General features: G+C 41.1%; 1 protein-coding gene and 1 pseudogene across 11 annotated transcripts in view; one reads left to right on the forward strand and one right to left on the reverse strand.

The window, feature by feature from the left end:
- Nucleotides 1–18,303, reverse strand: part of Kif1b (kinesin family member 1B) — a 148,996-nt gene extending 130,693 nt beyond the window's left edge. For 10 of the 11 annotated variants that reach the window (XM_047541980.1, XM_047541955.1, XM_047541924.1 and 7 more), the window contains exons 1-2: nt 17,984–18,303; nt 1,708–1,888 (exon numbers count right to left, since the gene is read on the reverse strand). In XM_047541980.1, the coding sequence (XP_047397936.1) occupies nt 1,708–1,813 (106 nt within the window). In that variant the 5' untranslated portion in view covers nt 1,814–1,888; nt 17,984–18,303. The remainder of the gene's footprint in view (nt 1–1,707; nt 1,889–17,983) is intronic. The other variant, XM_047541918.1, reaches the window with a different exon arrangement.
- LOC124967078 (oocyte-secreted protein 4A-like) lies at nt 7,118–7,634 on the forward strand (annotated as a pseudogene).
- Nucleotides 18,304–20,247: the final 1,944 nt, after the last annotated feature.

Raw genomic sequence — 20,247 nt, forward strand, 5'->3', positions numbered from 1 at the left:
AATGAGACCCTATCTCAAAATAAAACATAAAAAAGAGTGGGGATGTGGCTGAATTCAATCCCCAATACCAAAAAAAAAGCATTATTCGCATGTAATTTATATTCCATAAAGTTTACCTATATAAAGTATACATTAAATGTTGACTTCTGTATCTCTTTGACAATTGTTCATAGAATTCACAGAATCACTGGCATAACTAACAAAGAAACTTAACTTATAAGGGTATAGTTATTCAGACTCCTACCTTTTTTGTATGTGGTACTGGAGATTAAACCAGGAAGCATCCTAAACTGAACTGCATCTCCAACCTTTTTTATTTTTTATTTTGAGGCAGGGTCTCACTAAGTTGTCCAGGCTGGTCTACAACTTGTAATCTTCCTGCTTCAGTCTCCTATATCCCTGGGATAACAGGCAATGTGCCACCACACCTGGTTAGACTCCTACTTTTGAATCCTTTCCTTTTCTTTTCTCTTATTTCTTTCTTATTTTGAGATAGGATCTTGCTCTGTTGTCCAGCCTGGGCTTGAACTCCTGGACACAAGCAATCCTCTCCCACCAGCCTCCTGAGTAGCTAGGACTATAGCTACATACCACCACACCCAGTACCTGAATCTTTATTTAAAAACCAGTTTGTTAGAAACCCTGTGTATTAATGAAATACTTTAATTTGTATATGGACTATCCTGAAATATAGGCGGCAATATCTAGCTGACAACAAATATTTCCCACCAGAGGACTCCTTTACAAGAAACACTGGCAAATGGCACACAAGCAGATTAGGTCAGAATGGTTACTTTAGTATTTTGTCTGAAAGATCAATGATTCTGCTATATCACAAAATTATAGATTTAAAGATAGAAGAGCCCACCTGTATTTTAAATAATAATTTGCCCACAGACCCATATCAAGTAATTAAGTAGTGCAGATATGAAACAAACAAGTTTAAGTCATATTTTACCCAAATAATTCTATTGAGAAACAGGAAGCAGGGGCTGATCATTTTAATATCAATTTATAGATATACTGCAGTTACATTCATTGTTTACAGTTATATTCATTGTTCAACTCAACCAGTTTAAATTAGGAAGTTTTTTTGTTTGTTTGTTTGTTTGTTTGTTTGGTACTAGGGATTGAACCCAAGGGCGCTTAACCACTGAGCTATATCCCCAGTCCTTTTTTATATTTTATTTAGAGACAGGGTCTCGCTGAGTTGCTTAGGGCCTTGCTAAGTTGCTGAGGCTGGCTTTGAACTCGAGATCCTTCTGCTCAGCCCACCAAGACCCTAGGATTATGGGCATGCACCATCATGCCCGGCTAGGAAGACAAATTTTAAGACCATCTTGGCAAGTTCAAATACCTATTAAGTGCATCTTGAGGCCTTAATAGATATTTTATGTCAGGATTTAATAAAAATCACAGCTTACACCTTTACTGTCATTAAGATGTCAACTATTTAGTAAGCATTAACAATAGCTAAATCAGTTCATTTATTCAGGCTTTCCAATTACAAAGAGCCAAATATACAGTCCACAATTAAGTACAGCAGCAAACATCTCAGAGGAAGCACTGAATAGATCATTCAGAATGGCCAAATTCAAAGGGTTAACATACAAATGTTCATTTATTCTAATCACAGAAATAAGGGCAGCGAGGGAGGTGAAGAAGGTGAGATATTTTACAACTGATAAAAAAAGACAATGCACTCACTGGTCGAGTTGCCTTGCATCTGAATGATGCACTTGGACTCCTTGCTGGTCTCTCGAGAATTGAAGGGCCTCACTCGGACAGCCACCTTCACTGAGGCTCCCGACATTCTGATGGCCTCGTAAGATATATGCAGTCCAGAAATAAAGAATCAAATCTTCTTTTGAAGTTATGTTCAAGTTTCCTTTAAAAAGAAAAAAGTTCCACATGACAGTCAAAATTAAAGGACAGGCAAACTGACGCCTAAGAGTTGTATGTGTTTTCATTTCTAAAAATCTCATTCCCTTTCTCCCCCACAAATCTTATAACTAGTAGTAAATTATCAAATATTGAAGAATGAAATTTGGTTTCCTATTCCATCATCTCCTTCTCATACCTAAAAAGTTCCTAAACAACTTAATTTTTAAAACCCTTCCAAGGACTGGGGTTGTGGCTCACTGGCAGAGCACTTGTCTAGCATTCATGAGGCACTGGGTTCAATCTTCAATACCACATAAAAATAAATAAATAAAATAAAGGTATTGTGTTCATTTACAACTGAAAAAAATAATAAAATAAACCCTACCAAAAAACAGGTATCTATCTTGCTTTCTGTGTTTCTGGATCAACCTTCAATGGTATATGAAAAATTTACAATGTTTATTTGCTGAAAGAGTTCCTTGAACAGTTAACTTCCCATCTGCAAACCACCTATTACCTCTGTATTGAACTTTCTATACTTTCATTATACTTTGAACCATTTGGTTACACGATGTATAATTAAACAGCAAAGGACAGAGATAAGTTTGTGCTGGTTCTTTAATCATGCCTATGTAGTGATTAACTTTGAAGATCCCTGGCATGCATCTCATTTGACCCTTATGATCACTCTATACAATAAGCAGAGAAGATTCCCAGAGACTCAGGTCCTACACTTCAGATGTCCCAGGGACTCATGGCAGAATCAAATCACAACATTTCACTGAAGGAAGCCACAGAAAAAAATGTGAATATTTTCTTTTTTTTTATTTTTTAATTTTTCAGTTGTCAATGGACCTTTATTTTATTTATTTATATGTGGTGCTGAGAATTGAACCTGCCTCACGCACACTAGATGAGCACTCTACACTGAGCCATAACTCCAGCCCCAAATGTACGAACATTTACTAAGGAATAATTTCCATCCCAACAGAACAAAATCAAACTATTCTGTGTGTGTGTGGGGGGGGATGACATGTAAGTCATCTCCACCTCTCTCTAGTCAGGAAGAAGTCTATACTCATTATTAATATTCATAAAAAAGGAAAAGTTAAAAAAGAAAAGTATTTATGAGTTCAATTATCAGGGAACCCAAATAGTATTTAACTCTGACCAGTTGTTTCCACACAATTAAACACAGTTTAGAAATACTAACCTCCAGTAGCACAAAACAAAACCCCAAAAGTCCCCCTCTACCTCACTGCACTAATTCCCCTAACAGTAGTATCACTATTTGAAGTTCTTACTGTCCATCTCAGGCCATACCAAGGTGTTCAGAATCTCCTGTCTTGTGTGCTAGCACTTATAATAGTACCTGTTTCAAGAGCTCAGTGCCTGCTGAACAATAAGGAACTGGATTACTGAGCTGTGAGAATTATCTGTTTAAGTTCTTTGCCTATTTGCTGATTTTGGTTTTGCTTTAAATGATTACAATATTTTTAATATTAATGTTTTTATATATGTTGCAAAGTTTTTTCCAATCTGTTTTTCATTTCATTTTACACTGAGCTAATAGTACTGTATTGAACATATCAAATATTTTTGTAATCACATTTATCAAATGAAAACTTTGGAAGTTATTTTGGGAGTTCCAATTGATGTAGCATATCTTATATTCACTAGTTAAGTACCACACCAAGAAAGAATGATGCATTCTGATAAAGCATGACAAAAACACATTTCAACCTCCTAGAGTTCCCTTTAATATATAACCATCATCTCGACTTTCATCACATCCAAAAACCCATTATCTTCTCCCCAAAACTGCCAATCTTCCAATCTTCCCACTTCAACCAACATCATTCTCCCAGGCCCCATTGTTTAAGTTCTGGGGTCATCTTTGTTTCTTTCTCTTAGAATCCTTTTAAAGTGTTGACATTATTCATGAAAAACCATATGGAAACTTTTCAGACAGAAATGTACATCGTCCTGTCCCTCCCCACCTCTCATTCTCACTGCATCCCTAACCCATGGACTTACTACCACATGCCTAGAATACCCACAACAAATGAACTCTTCTTTGAGTTTTCAGTCTTTGATTCAATACAATCAAACAGAGCTACACAAAACAAAATCACACAGTCATGTCTTGAAAAACAAATGAGTCTAGACTCCCCCATCCAGTGTTCAAAACTTTAAAGATAGGATCCTGACATTGGGGTTTTTATTTTTGTTTTTTCTTTCAAAGTTTATGGTGCAGATCCCTACCCAAGAATCACTGCTTTAAACTACTGCTTAACCAAGTTAGAAGATCAAACCTTTCTAAAGCATGACTTTCCATGTCACTCTCAATTCTAAGAACCTTCTCATATTCCCCAGTTCTTCCAAGGTCAAGACCAAAGTCAAGGTACTCTGTTGTAGCCAAGCTCCTCCACTATTCCACATAGACGCTTTCTCACACCTCTTATTTCTACCCTACAATGGGCATATAGGTTCTCTCGCTCTCTCTTTCTCTCAGTACACAGCTCCAGTCACCTCTTCCCAAATGCCTTATCCAAACATCCCAGGAATCAATGGTCTTTCCAACAGCCTCAAACACACTATGAGACATTGCTATCATTTTTCCATGACTGCATTCTATTTTGCACTATTCTTGCCTTTTTGGTACCAAGGATTGAACCTAGCGGCATTTAACCAATGAGTCACATTCCCAGACCATTTTTTTACTTTTTATTTTGAGACAGGGTCTCCCTAAGTTGCTAAGGCTGGTTTTTAACTCATGATCCTCCTGCCTCAGAATCTCAAGCTGCTGGGATTACAGGCATGTGCCACCATGCCTGGCTTACACTATTCTTAATAACTTCTCAAAGTTCCTTAAAAAATCCTGTTCCTTAAAAAATCTCTTTGAACTTGAGCTCCTTGAAAAAAATGGCTAATTTCAAGTCTGGACAAGAAATTTCAAGGAAACCCTAGAACATTTGGGTGTGCCCAACAGCAAAATTCTATCAAAGATAAATAGGATCATGTCCAAAGGACAGAGGTGACCACTTAAAGGAGCTCCCACTGACCAAACAGGATAATCAAAGCATTAAAAAACAAGAAGGGCTAGGGTTGTGGCTTAGTGGTAGAGCAATTGCCTAACATGCATGAGGCACTAGGACCGATCTTCAGCACCACGTTAAAAAATAAATAAATAAATAAATAAAATAAAGGTATTGTGTCCATCTATAACTAAAAAAAAAAAAAAAAAAATTAAACTTAAACTGTAAATGAATTGGAAAACATCAAATATATGAAGTTATGAGTTCATAATGACACTTTAGAAAATGTCTATATTATAGGCTGGGGATATGTGGTAGATTGCTTGCCTAGCATGTATGAAGCCCTGGGTTTGACCCCTTGAACTACCAAAGAAAGAATAATAAAGAAAAATTTCAATATTCTGAAAACTAGCAAAATAAAAAATATCCCAGGTTAGGACTGGGGTTGGAGCTCAGGGGTAGAACACTTGCCTAGCATGTGTGAGGCACTGGGTTTGATTCTCAGCAACACATATAAATAAATAAATAAAATAAAGGTCCATCAACAACTAAAAAATATTTTTAAAAATATCCCAGGGGCTTGGGAGATAGCTCAGTCGGTAGAGTGCTTGCCTTGCAAACACGAGGCCCTGGGTTTGATCCCCAGCACCGCCAAAAAAAAAAAAAAAAAAAAAAAAAAATATCCCAGGATAAACAAATAGTCAGTGAGGGTAGGTTCTTTACAGAAAATTCTAGCTAATAAATGGAGAAGAAATGACCTAGAATGGCATCTTTTTACACTACTAATATAAAGGCTTTCTGCCACAATCACCATTGGCTGTTAAAATGCATTACATGTAAGGATGGTTGGTGGGAGAATATTATGAATTAGGCTAGAACATCCAAATCAAAGGATCAGTTTTGTGTCTGTGCTGCGCGTGCGCACACACACACATGTGCTAGGGATTGAACCCAGGGCCTCATGCATGCTAGGGGAGTGCTCCACCACTGAGCTACTTGCCCAGCCCTTTTGAAATTATATTTTTAGATGAGTTTCACTAAGTTGCACAGACTGACCTCAAACTTTCAATCCTCCTACCTCAGTCTCCTGAATAGCTGGGATTACAATTTATGTGCCACCATGTCCCATTCAATTGATCAGTCTCAACATCACTAGAAGTAGGACACCAGCTGATGAAATAGCTCATACTGCAGAGTGCTTGCCCAGCATGCGCAAGGGCTGCAATTCAAATACTGGGACCCTTAGACGAGGGTAGGGGGTGGAGGGGAAAAAAAACTGTTTGGGCTGGGGAGACAGCTCAGCTGTAGAGTACTTGCCTCGCAAGTACAAGGCCCTGAGTTCGATCCCCAGTACCACACACACAAAAAAAGAGGTAGGACACCAAGGCCATATAAGCTTCTTGAGGGGCTACACAGGAAATACACAGCACCACCTAAAAGTATTTTTGCCCTACTCCCTTAAAACGAAATTGTAACAGAAAGAAGTCTTAGATCTACCAGTTCATCAGACACATAGGGAGCAAAGAGGCAATTTAGATAACATGCCAAAAATATAATCAGACAAATCCAAAATATGGGAAAATCTACAGAACAAATTGCCCAGTTTAATCAAATAAACAGCATAATTAGGGAGGAAGAGTTATAAAAGAGGCTTGTGTTATCAACCATATGCAAAGATATTTTTTTCAGTCAAGGATATCTACAGAAACTCATTTTAAAAAAATCATCAGGAACAGAAAAGTCAGATGCAGTAGCTCACACCTCTAATCCCAGTGGCCCACGCCTGTAATCCCAGTGGCTCAGGAGGCTGAGGCAGGAGGGTCACAAGGTTCAAGGTCAGCCTCAGCAACTTAACAAGGACCTAAGAAACTCTAAATAAAATATAAAAAAGGGTTGGGGATGTGGCTCAGTGGTTAAGCGCCCCTGAGTTCAATCCCTAGTACAAAAAACAAACAAACAAACAAAAAAAAGTTACTTTGTTACTTCCCTAATATTATAAAGTGTCTCTTTAATAACATGTCTGCCAAAACAGCTTTGAAACTCCCTGCTCCTTTAAAGAAAAAAAAAAAGTCGCTTATTATGTAAATCTCAAATCAAGTTGAAAAACCAAAGAGAAACAATTACAGAGTATTTTTAAAAAGTTACAGGGGTTTTCTTGTTTGTTGCCATACATTGGGCTGAGGTTTGAAGTGATGATGAAGATCTCAGGTGTGCTAGGAGGGCTCCTCAGGCTTTTTGCGTCCATTAATGGTCTTGTTGATTTGTCCATCACCTGTTCTACCTCCTGGCTCCAGGTCAGAGTTAGACAAGCGCCTATAGTGAATGACCTGCAACCTCAGCCAAATGAGCTCTCCCTAGGGTATGGCTGCCCGGTAACCATAATCAAGCAGGACTTGCTTGAGTTCCTTTGTCTTCTAACTTTCTGTGGCATCAGGGTTCACGAATACCCATTAGCAAATCTAATTGAAAGTTCAATCACATGATCCAGTGGATTTGGATTTCACTGGCCACATTCCAATATCATGCTACATTCAAAGAACGTTTCCAATAAATTTTGTGATGAAAAGACATGAGAGTCGTGAAGTCAGAAAGCCAGTGGGACAGAAACTGTCATTGTCATGTGAAGCTGAATACTTGGAAATCCTTCCTAGAGTGTTATCTAGGGACAGTTTTCCCTTGTTGGATTATAAAAACCACATTCCCTCCCATTAAAAGTAGCTGTAATTGCTGGACTGTGAAATAACCTGTGGTGCTCAGGCTGCCTGATGATCTCACTGCCTCTGACAAGTGATGCATGCCTGTGGATACCATCTTTTACCATTTTCAACATGATCCTTTTAAATGACATACTTACTACACTGTCCACATTTATGAAGACTTTAAGTGGGAAAAATGGCCTTCCCAGGTTTTAAATTTGCAACAAAGGTGATTCTAAAGAAATAGTTTTGCAATTCTTAAAAAAAAAAAAAAAAAAAAGAGCTACAAGAAGGGGTAGGGATATAGCTCAGTTGGCAGAGGGCTTGCGTCACATGCATAAGGCCCTGGGTTCAATCCCCAGCACCATCAAAAAAAAAAAAAAAAAAAAAGTTACCTTGTGACGTGGTGCATGCCTGTAATTCCAGTGACTCAGGAGGCTGAGGCAGGCGGATACCCAGTTCAAAGCCAGTCTCAGCAATAATGAGGTTTTAAGCAAAGTGGTTAAGCAGCCCTGGGTTCAATCCCCAGTAGGGGGGAGAGGGGGAGTACAGGATGTGGTGGGTTTGCTGGTAATCCCAGCAACTCAGGAGCCTGAGGCAAGAGGATTGCAAATTCAAGGTCAGACTCAGCAACTTAGCGAGATCCTGCTCAAAATTAAAAATTAAGAGGAGAGGACCTGGGAATACAGCTCAGTGGTAGAGCACCCTGGGCTCAATCCCTACTACCAAAACACACAGAGAGTCTCACTAAATTGCTGAAGCTGGCTTTGAACTTGCAATTCTCCTGCCTCAGCCTTCAGAGCAGCTGGGATTACAGGTGGGCACCACCACACCCAACTAGAAAACAATACTTTTTAATAATTAGCATAAAAATATTTTTTTCAAGTTTTCAAGAGCCAGTAAAGAAAGGCAGGCAGGAAAGGTAACTATATTTACCCTAAATCACTTACACAGCCTCAGTTCTAGACTGTTCCTCTGACCAGTTTTCCTTCCTTATGACACATAATTAGAAGCATTAGGAAAGTGGAATGAAGCAAAAATTCCAGAAGCATTCACTAATATTAAAGGGACAAACATTTTGGTCGTTGGGTACAGTGGTGCATGCCTGTAATCCCAGCGGCTCAGGAGGCTGAGACAGGAGGATCAAGGGTTCAAAGTCAGCCTCAGCAAAAGCTAGGTGCAAAGCAACTCAAGAGAAACCCTGTCTATAGGGATGTGGCTCAGTGGTCGCGTTCAATCTCTGGTACGAAAAAAGAAAAAAAAAAAAAAAAGAAGTTTTGATCTAATTCATTTTAATAATTCTCAATTAATTTTTACCTAATTACTTAATTTTGATCTTATAGAACTTCCACTTACTCTCAGAGGTACCATGGGATTATCAGGGACTCTGAGGAGAAGACAAATTGATCATTTAGCAAGGTGAATAAATAAGAATGCAATAATACTAGTTTTGATTTTTGTTTTTTTCTGGTTTTCCTATAGAAAACTGCCAGGATTATATTCCTAAAGCAGAGATTAGTTCATGTTATTCCCTCTCCTTAAAAATCTCTAACTGGTTCCCATGGCCTCAGAGCATCACCTAAATATTCCAACGCTCCATGACTCAACCTACCTCCCTGGTCTCAGCTTCTACTACCCAGCTCTAAGTGCCCTTCTCTACCAGCCGCTCTTTCTACACCAAGCAGGTGGTTTCCTGGAAACCCAACCTCCCTTATCAACCTACCACAAAAGTCCACATCTTTCAATGACAAGGTCAAATGTCACCATGGAGTGGGAAGCATTAAACCATACATTCCTTAATATCTACCTTTCTGAGTTGAAAGTCAGACCTCCTTTTTCTTTCTTCAAGACTGCTCTATTGATTCATTTTTTTACTGACTTCATTGTGCCCTGTGTTGTGGTTAATTCAGCAACATTCATATGTTGATAATTTAGTAAATGCTCATTAGAATACAGATTTTTTTAATGCAGTCTTTTAAATTCATTAGTACAAATTCACTACACAGTAACAAATTTATATAACAAACCATCTATTTAAAAGATAGTGTTTTCCACTGAATTGCACAGGGGTGTACTGGGAATTGAACCCAGGGGTGCTTTACCACTGAGCTACATCCTCAGGTCTTTTTTTTTTTTTTTTTTTTTGGTACTGGAGATTGAACACAAGGGCCCTTTACCACTGAGCTACATTCCGACCCAGTCACTTCCTCCCCACCTTTTCTTCTTTTAAGTTTTGATTTTGAGACAGGGTCTCACTAAGTTGCCAAGGGGGACCTAGAACTTGTGATCTTCCTACCTCAGCCTCCTGAGTTGCTGGGATTACAGGGATAAACCACCATGCCACGTTGAACTGCATTTTTAAGGAATAAATTATAAAGAATGGACAGGTAGAGCTGGGGCTGTAGCTCAGTGGTACAGTACTTGCCTCAAATGTGTGAGGCACTGGGTTCGATCCCCAGCACCACATAAAAACAAATTAACAAATGACGATACTGCTTCCACCTAGAACTAAAAAAAAAAATTATAAAAAAATGAATAGGTATTAAAAGTAAATTTTTAGTCAGGCATAGTAGTGCAAGACTATAAACCCAGATACTAAGAGACCGAGGAAAGAGAATGGCAAGTTTGAGAAAGTTTGAGACCAGTCTAGAAAATCTGATGAGACCCTGTCTCAATATAAAATTTAATTAAAAAGGAGGCTGGATATGTAGCTCAGTAGTAGAGAGCTTGCCTAGCATGTGTAAGAACCTGGGTTCTGGGGGCTGGGGTTGTAGCTCAGTGGTAGAGCCCTTGCCTCACATGTGTGAGGAACTGGGTTCAGTTCTCAGCATCACATATAAATCAATAAAAAAAAATATAAATCCATTGACAACTAAAAAGTATTTAAAAAAAAAAAAAGAACCTGGGTTCTATCTGTGGCACCACAAAAAAATAAGTTCTATAGTTAAAAAGCCCTATTAAGATGCTATGAAAAATTGTTTTATATAACATTGTTGCTTTTCTCCATCTAATACTTTCCCTGAAGACCAAGCAGATTTTAGAACCTGATATGGTACCAATGACCATGACTATACTGAACAAATGATCTTAAAATAAATAAAATTTGTGTGTGTATGTATATGAAATACCCATCTAGTCTTGATCTTTGAGTCTAGAATAAAAATCAGTCATGGGCCATACTGATACAGATCATATAAGGAAAAACTTCTTTCTGCAATCCAACTCAAAGTCAACAATCAGACTGCATGGAAATGATCTCCTGACAGATCAGATTTTCAGTTTCCAATGCAACTACACAGGTTCCCCAACGGTTTTAATCACTATCTAAAATAACTTAATTTTTAGATTTATCAGACATTCGTTTCTTGCCACTGCTGTCAAGAAATATTTACCTTCCTTTTTACTAGTGACATGATTTTATTCTCATAAACCAAGAAGTGTATCAAAAAACAGTAGCTCCTATGGACCATGGATTAAAATAAGCTATTCTAAATAAAACTGACTTTTCTCCCTTTTTGAGGGGGTCGGGAAGAGTAGTAGTGGTAGTAGGGATCGACCCTAGGGGTTCATGCATACTGGGCAAGTGCTCTACCAAGTGATCTACAGTTCCAGCCCTTTTTCATGTTGAGACAGGGTCTTGCCCAGGCAGGACTCAAACTTAGGATCCTCCTGCCTCAGCTCCTGAGTAGCTGAGATTACGTGAGTACACCACTGTACCCCACCTCTTTTTACATTTTAAAGATGGGGTCAAGTCCAAAGTTTAGACATTTAGTACTAAACTCTATCTAGGAAGTTAATTAGTTCTAATATCTGGTTACCTTTTACATTTTTTTTTTTTTTTTTTTTTTGGGTCATATCCACTGGGACTCTCACACTCAAATCCCAACATGCCACTGATATAGCCTTCTATGGTCAAAATCAATGACAATGCTTAACATTAATTGCATCTGTAATTGTCCAGGCAAAGATGAATTGAGTTCAGCTATGGGATAGAAATGGTAAGTTTCAATCAGTATATGTGATATTTGTAGTAAGTTACTCAAATCCTTTCTCGAAGCAGTAAGTGATATAAATTATAAATAAAAACTTCTTATAATGGCCTATTCCAACTATTTAACACTGTATATATGTTATGCAGTCCAAGTTCTAAGTCCCAAACAAAAAAAACAAACAACACAGTAAATCTTTAAAAGTTTGGGTTGGGGTTTTGGTAGAAGTGTTTGCCTGGCTTGAATGAAGCACTGGGTTTGATCCTCAGCACTTCATAAAAATGAATAAATAAAATAAAGGTATTATGTCCATCTACAACTAAAAAAAAAAAAAATTTTTTTAAAGTTATACAAAATTTTGTGTTCAGTAAGTTTGATAGCCAAGAGAATGGCCAGAAAACCAGGGGACCCAGGAGACTAAAATAGCCCTACCAAATAGAAACATCCAAAAACTCAAGGACAGAGAGTGTGAGGTGAGCAATACTTCCAGAGCTACATTAATGTGAAATGTGCATGCCCCCAGTTGTAGCAATAAAGGCTGGAAACCAGAATAAGAACAGTGTCAGAGACAGGGAAGGCCCTGAAACCACTCTGTGCTGGGCTGGCATGGAAGCAGAAATGCAAGAATTCGGGTTGGGGATATACCTCAGTTGGTTGAGTGATTGCCTTGCAAGCACAAGGCCCTGGGTTCAATTCCCAGCACCCAAAAAAAAAAAAAAAGAAAAAGAAAGAAATGTGAGAATTCACCATACTGACAGAACCTCACTGTGATAATGAGGAAGGAGAACAGAAATTAATGAAGGATTTCTCTCCCCCAATTTTTTTTTTCTTTTTTTAATAGAAAAGACTTGTACTATAAAAAAAAAAAAAAAAAAGAAAAGACTTGTACTTTTCTATGCCACATATTGAGCACTTAAAATGTAATAAGGAGTTCCTGGGGTAAATCAATGAACAAAATACATAAATATCCTTGTCATGGAGGAACTTACATTCTAGTAGGGGGACATTAAAAATAATAAATAAGCTACAGATAATATAATAAGTATTATGAGGAGGTATACAGTAAAGTCAGGAGTATCAAGAGAGGGTGGTGATGGGGGTGCTATTCAGGTGCTTAAACAAGGTCCCCTAGGGTAGGCCTGTTGAGGTGGTGAGAAAGACCTGAAAGAAGTGAAGGAGTTAGCCAGATTTCAGGGGAAGAGTATTCCAGGCAGAAGAGTCAGAGCCAGGGTCCTAAGGTAGAACTGTGCTTGGCATGTTCAAGGAACAATGCAGAGGGTCAGTGAAGAGGAAAGAGAAGTAACTAATACAAAAAGTTCCTAAAGATTAGAAGGCAATGATATATGGAACATGATCAAGGAAACAGCAGAAGTCAGGGAAAGGAACCTTGTTCTCAGAATGGAGGAAAGAAGAAAGAAGACACAGTTTCTAAGTAGAGGAAAGGGAAGCTGAGGAAATTCACACTTTTTTTTTTTTCCTATGAGGCAGTAGACAAGATTTTCTGCCAAGCCTGGGGCAATGGAAGGTTTGAGTCAAGCGGTCAAGATTTTATAACTGCCACTGTGGAGATTCAAGGAGGGAACTGAGCAGAATGGCTTCAGCAGACAACAAAAGCAGATGCATAAAAGATCTCAATTCCATATTAATGGGGACACTAAACCCCAGAACTCTACAAGGTTTCTCCATAACAAAGTAAGAGAAGGTATGGGTAGCAGGAATGATGAGAGTTGGCATCTGCATAGTGGTTCCTGCAGAATAAGAAGAAAGAATAAAAACTGCAAATGCCAGGAAGAAAGTAACTGAGGTCACAGTGTACAGAAGAAAGGAAAAGATGTAAAAATCGGTAAGAGATTGACAGGCTAAGAGACTTGAAATGGAAAAACAGAAGCAAAGAAACTATGAAACTAAGAACTGTAAATTATCATGGTTTAAGTTCGGGAGGCAAAATTGAGATATCAAAGCAATGTTAGAAGATGTGACCACAATACTGAGTTACTAGAACAGAATCAAGACAATGTTTGCTTGAGCAGAAATTAAAGAGATTTTATGAGCAGAGTAGTTACAGTGGTTACTAACAAGTTCTAGTAACCTCAGAGAAGTCACTTAGCCTCTGTCTCAGTTTCTTCATCTGAAAAATGAGATTAATAGTATCTGTTTTACATGGTTGCTATGAGTTAGTTAACAAACGTAAAGTTCTTAGAAAAAGGCCTAACACATAGAAAGTGTTGAATATGAATAAGCTATTTTATGCTAATTGTTGCTACTGCTGTTTATTTATACAGTCACTGAAATCTGCCAAGATGATGTCAACAATCCAAACAGGGGTTAGGGGTATAGCTCAGGGGTAGAATACTTGACTAACATGTACAAGGCTCAGGGTTCAATCTCCAGAAGCGAAAAAAAAAATTAAAATTAAAAAATAAAAATTTGAGGGAAGGGAAAACTAAACCAAGAATCAAAGTTGTCCAATAGTAGAGGATAGTATTAGCTGAATGGCAGGCATTGGTGTAAACAATGCCATATTAAATACTTAATGTTTGAACCCATCAGATATTTACAGTCATCCAACTTGAAAAACATATGAATAACCACAAAACAATAAAAGTATCAATATTTATGATATCATGATAATATAATAATAAGTACATTAGATAATAGTAGTGTTACAAAAGCATTTGTAACACTAGCATTACAAAGAGAAAAGAAGCTCTTGTGAAAATCATAGACACAAATCTTGTGAAAATCATGGACACAACCATGGCATAAGCAGAACACTAATTTACACTAACATGAGAGGAGTGGGAGTTAACAACTTTCTCTTGCCATACCTGTACAAATGGTAAAGTTAAAGTTATTTGAGGGTAAAGAATTAAATCTATAAGCGCTCTCAATTAAGTGGTGATGACTTAAGTGAGCAAAAATGAATGAATGGAATGTTAACAACTCACTGCCAGGCCCAAGGTAATTTTTTTTTTTTTTTTTTTTTTTGGTATCAGAGATTGAACTCAGGGACATTAAACCACTGAGCCACATACCAAGATCTTTTTTAAAATATTTTATTTAGAGAAAGGGTCTCAGTGAGTCACTTAGGGCCTCGCTAAGTTGCTGAGGCTGGCTTTGAATTCACAATCTTCCTGCCTCAGTCTCCCAAGCAGCTATGATTATAGGCATGCACCACTGCGCCCAGCAATTGTCTTGTTTTGTATTTTTGCAGTACTGGAGGTGGAACCCAGGACTGTGCAAGCTAAGCAAGCGCTGTGTCACTAAGCTATGTTCCCAGTCCTTTTTATTTTCTTTTGAGACAGGGTCTCACAAAGTTGCCCAAGCTAGCCTCCAACTTGGCATCCTACTGCCTCAACCTCTCAAGTAGCTAGAATGCCAGGTATATGCCACAATGCCCAGTTCTAAGGTATCTTTTGTGGGTTTTCCTATCACAATCATCTGTTTAATTTCTCTTCAATCCTGCACAAAAAACATAGACGAGCATATATTTATGTGTTCAAATAAGGCCCTCTTTCAAAGAGAACTTCATAAAGTACACGAAATAACTTTAACTTCGGAGCTGTGTGAAATTACCTGTTTGAAAGATGAAAGGAAGATGATTGATAGATAGATAGATAGATAGATAGATTATCCCTGGAAAAGATCTGTTATGATTAGCAATCTGGGAAGGTGTTTTACAAACAAGGCAGGGCCCACTGTTGTCCTTTACTTTGTACCCAAGACAAGAATACAGGAGAAAAACAGACTAGAAAGCTTTGGCCTTGGAAACTGTTGGCAGACTTCTGGGCATTTATTTCTTGTGCAAATTCAAAATGGGAAAGAAAGCAAAAAAAGAAAAATCACATTAATATCTGGTCTTGAAAGGAAAAACAGTCTGTCCTAAGCCATGGAAGCTGTACTTCACTGGATAAATTTTGGAAAATCATTCATCAAAGCAGAGCTGCTTAGACTCCAAGTCTTATCTCCATATCAGATTCACAAACAGGTCCAATTTTACCAAATGCTCAAATTATGTTTAACCACAATATTCAGATCTTTATATAAATAAACTCTAAAAATTAAAAACTTACAAATATTTCTTATTTGGGGTATGGAGTCATAAAGCAAACGTTTTGTATTTCTCTCATATTACTGTAATACAAAAAATGCTATTTTCTGTTTTCTCCATATTTAATTTAACCAAGTTTTAAAGAAATATTTCATAAAAATTGCAAAAGAAAACTAGAGGATGTTAAGATTTTTCTTAGAAAGATCTACTGGAAAAATTGTAAGTAATTCACCTTAAGAATTTATGCATTAAATGGGCTGGGGTTGTGGCTCAGTGGTATAGCATTCGCCCAGGACATTTGAGGCACTGGGTGCAATTCTCAGCACTACATAAAAAAATAAAATAAAGATATCGTGTCCATCTACAAATGAAACTATTTACAAAAAAAAAAGAATCTATGCATTAAGCCAGGTGCAGTGGCATACACCTGCAATCCCAGGGGCTCAGGAGGCTGAGGAAGGAGGACCGACCGCCAGTTCAAAGCCAGCCTCAGCAACTTAGTGAGGCCCTAAGCAACTTAGTGAAACCGTGTCTCAAAATAAAAAAACAAAAGGGACAGGAATGTAGCTCAATGTTAAAGCAAACCTGGGTTAAATCCAGTACCAAAGAAAAGAAAAGGGAGTTTGGGGGCTGGGAATTAGCTCAGTGATAGATTGCTTGCCTAGCATGCATAAGTCCCTGGGTTAGATCCCCAGCACCACAAGACAGAAATAAGGGAAATAAAAAGCAAGCAGAGGAGTGGAATTTGAATAAAAGCAATGTACAAATAAAGGAGCAGGCAAGCTATCTCTCCAGGTCCTGTCACCTCTGGGATGTAGGAAAAGACAGATTTACAGACTCACCAGGTATTGATCATTTCCAGATCTGCTTTAAACACCAACACGGACGTGTACAATCTCCATATTCCAACCTCAAAGGGAACATTAACAACTTCACCTCATAACCCAACAATACCAACAAAATTAGAAAACACCACCTCACTTCTTAGAGGAGATAAAATTTTGTTATGACTGTGCCAAATGGACAAAATGCAGGCTTTAAATAAAAACTCCATCATCATATCACTTTTTAACAATTATTCGAATCCAATTGAGCACTTTGGGCTCAGACACATCATAACACAAAGCAGTATGTTCCGTGTTGTCAAAAGAGCGCCTGGAGCATTAAGAGATATATGAGCAAGGGATCTGTTCACGATCTAATTTCAGCTACCTTGAGATTCCACAAAGATGACAACCTGCATCCTCTAAATATTGCTGCAAGCTCCTGCACCGTCAGAATATTCCAGTTTACTTAATCTCTGCCTGCTGAGCTACTGTGCAAATCTATCCATCCACTACAAATACACTACCTGCAGGACTACTAAAGTGGCGTTGGCAATCCTCAGATCTGCCTATGCAACACGTAAGACACCAACAGGCCTTCTATGTCCACAGCACTCGATTATCAGATGAGTACAGAAACACAATTTCACCGCGATAAGAATGGAATCCTGAAGGCAGTTTACCTTGGAAGCTCATTTAGCAATTCACCAAGAGGAAAACGTGATTTTGGTGCTCAATTTTGGGTTTTCGGCCGGGAATGTTTTGTGTTACATGAACAATGACTAGCTTGCTCCAGCGGCCGCCCAACCCCCACAACTTGGCTTCTGGCGCGGCCAGTCACCCTGAAAGCTGCCAGGGCTGTCACTCGGTGCCTTCCAGCAACCGGACTTGGCTCCTAAAGGATTTGTCGGATCATCCTCCCAATATGGCTGCCAGAGTAATCCTGGTCGGCTCAACGCCGAGCCCACACCAGCCTCGCTCGCAGCTGGCCCACGTCCAACTGGCCCCCTTCCTGTGCATGGCGCCTCGGCGCCCCCCGGGCCACGCGATGCCCTTGCTGCCTTCAGCTGGCACAGGGGCACAGCAACATTCCCAGTGCGACCCCGATGCCAACCACAATGGGGCACGGCAGCGCGGATAAAAAAGGACGGATCCGGAGGGTCAGCGACGTCGCCCAGAGCTGCGCCGTGCGCAGAGCGCCCGGGGCACCGCCGGCCCGCGGCGGTGTGCTGACCCGGGCAGGGCCGGGCCTGGCAGCTCGCGGGAAACGCAGGGCAGGCGCAGGGCACTGCGGGGGGCCGGCAGGCCGCTGGACGCCGGCCCCGGGCTCTCCGCGGCCAGGAAGGGGCCCCTCCCCGGGCGCGGGGCGGCCTCCCCGGACCCTGGCCCCGCCCGGCCCCGACGCCCCCTCCCCTGGACCCGCCCGGACCCCGGCCCGGCGTCCCTGCCCTCGGGAGCAGCCCCCTCCCCGGCGCCAACCGCCGCCCGCTCGCCGCCTCACCTCAGCCGCGCTGCGGGACGACGGGCGGGCCGGGTCAGCAGGCGCCGGGGCGCGCGGGGGCGCGGGGGGCCGGGCACCGACGCACTTCAGCGCGAGCAGCGGCCGCCGCGAGCCGCAGGGCGCCGCTCCGCAGCCCCATCACGCAGCGGCCGGGCTCTGCATTCGAGGGCGACGGCGGGCAGAAGGCCGGAGCGCGGGAGGACGGGGCGCAGCGACGAACCGGGGGTGGCGGCTGCGGCGGACCAGGAGCGCCTCGGACGCGCGCGGACACCTCCCAGGACTGCTGCCGTCTGAGTGCCCAGCTTCTCTGCTCACCAAACTCCGCCCTCAGTCGCCGGCGCCGGACACCGCCCCGAGCGAGGGCGCCGAGCGTCACCTCGGCCCGCCCGCGCCCGGACTGACGTGAAATGAAACCAATCAGAGGGCGGAGTTGAGCGCAGCAGGCCAATCGTAGGGGGAGCCGGGGAGGGGGCGGGGGTAGCTGAGAGTTGCTGCGGAGGTTCCTGAGCGCCCCCTGGCGGCGCGGGTGCCGGACTGCGGGTGGGCAAGGCTGGCGTCCTGCGCTCCTTCCCGGGCGCCGCGCACAGGGCCTTCGTGGGCAGTAGCCGCGCCCAGGCAGCCGGGTAATCCGCCTCGTAAGCAGACGAAAGGTTCGCTGCGGGGGTGAGGCCGGACTGGACGGTCCAGACGCCCGCGCAGGAGCTGGCAGGCCTAGGGGAGCAGCCGAGTGTGGAGTCATTGTCCTTCTGGAAAACATCTCGGCGGTGAAGCCGCCGAGCGCCGCGCAGGGGCACGGAACCCGCAGAGGGCCGAGTGCATCCTGCAGAGAGCTTCCCGGCCTGTTCTTGTCGAACCCGCGCACAACACCTCCCACACGCCACCTTGGGAGGAAAGGCGGAATGAGTAATGGAAAAGCATGAGTTAGTGGGCATTCTGCCGTCTCCTCGGGAGACCACGTGCGGCTCGCGAGGAAGGGGAACAAAACGCTTTGTGCCGCCCCTGAGCGAACGGACCGCGCCCCCGGAGACGCCCTTGAAGGCGGGCTGCTGGAACCCAGAGACTCAGAACACAGAAGCCCTAGCAGAGTTTTCAACGGCAAGGTGCAGCTCAAAAGCAAGACCCTCAACTGTTCATAGACAGCTCAGCTCAGTGGCTGATAAAACCTCACGGCGGTAGTATGTGCAAAAAATCATCACGCCCGATAAGATTGTGAAACATTTTAGAATTGACTGGCAGAAATTGAAAATAAAATCAGATTTCTGCCCTGAATTCCATACAATATTATTGGCTATAAAACGCCTGACAAGCATAGGTGCTAAACCGTCTAAATTAATTTCTACATTAATGATTTTGGAAAAATCATCACTGCCGCTAAAGTCCTAGACTCTCCTGCAGTCAGTCGACATTTATTGAACATTTCTCTTTAGAATTTATACTCCACCCACCTACGAAAGGATGTGACATAGCTTACAATGAAGCACACAAGCAATGAAACTGCTTAAAATAGTAAAATTCATACCAACAATTTTTTTTAAAAAGGGCTGGGGCTGTAGCTCAGATTTAGAGCGCTTGCCTAGCATGTGTGGGGTACTGGGTTCGATCCTCAGCCCTACATAAATATAAATAAAGTTATTGTGTCCATCTACAATTTAAAAAGTTTTTTAAATAAAAAATAAAAAAACAAGGGCTAGGGATATAGCTCAGTTGGTAGAGTGCCTGCCTCTTGTGCACAAAACCCTGGGTTCAATCCCCAGCACCAAAAAATAAATAAATAAATAAATAAATAATAAAAAAAAAACCTAGGCTGGAGGTGTAGCTCAGTGATGGAGCATCTCCCTAGTGTGTGCAGGGGCCCTGGATTCAACCCCCCATAGGGGGGTAGGAGGGGACAAGTAGGGGTAAATGTTAATCAGTGAATACTGAGTTACAGTTATTAGGAGCAAGAAGTTCAGGGTGGTACTGCACAGTAGGGTTAACTATAGATAACAGCAATGTATTGTACATTTACAAATTTGGAAATTCAGAGAATTTCCAAAGTTTTCACAATAATGAAATGATAAATGAGGGTGGGCAAGCCTGTAATCCCAGCAGCTCAGGAGGCTGAGGCAGGAGTTCCAGGTCAGCCTCAGCAATTCAGACCCTAAGCAAATTAGTAAGACCCAGTCTCAAAATAAAAACTAAAACAAGGGGCTAAGCAAAATTTCTAAATATATTTTATCAATATTATTTCATTAAAGTGGTTTTAGCAAAAAAAAGAAAGAAAG

This window comes from Sciurus carolinensis, chromosome 1 (assembly GCF_902686445.1).
Source record: "Sciurus carolinensis chromosome 1, mSciCar1.2, whole genome shotgun sequence".
NCBI classification, from domain to species: Eukaryota; Metazoa; Chordata; class Mammalia; order Rodentia; family Sciuridae; genus Sciurus; species Sciurus carolinensis.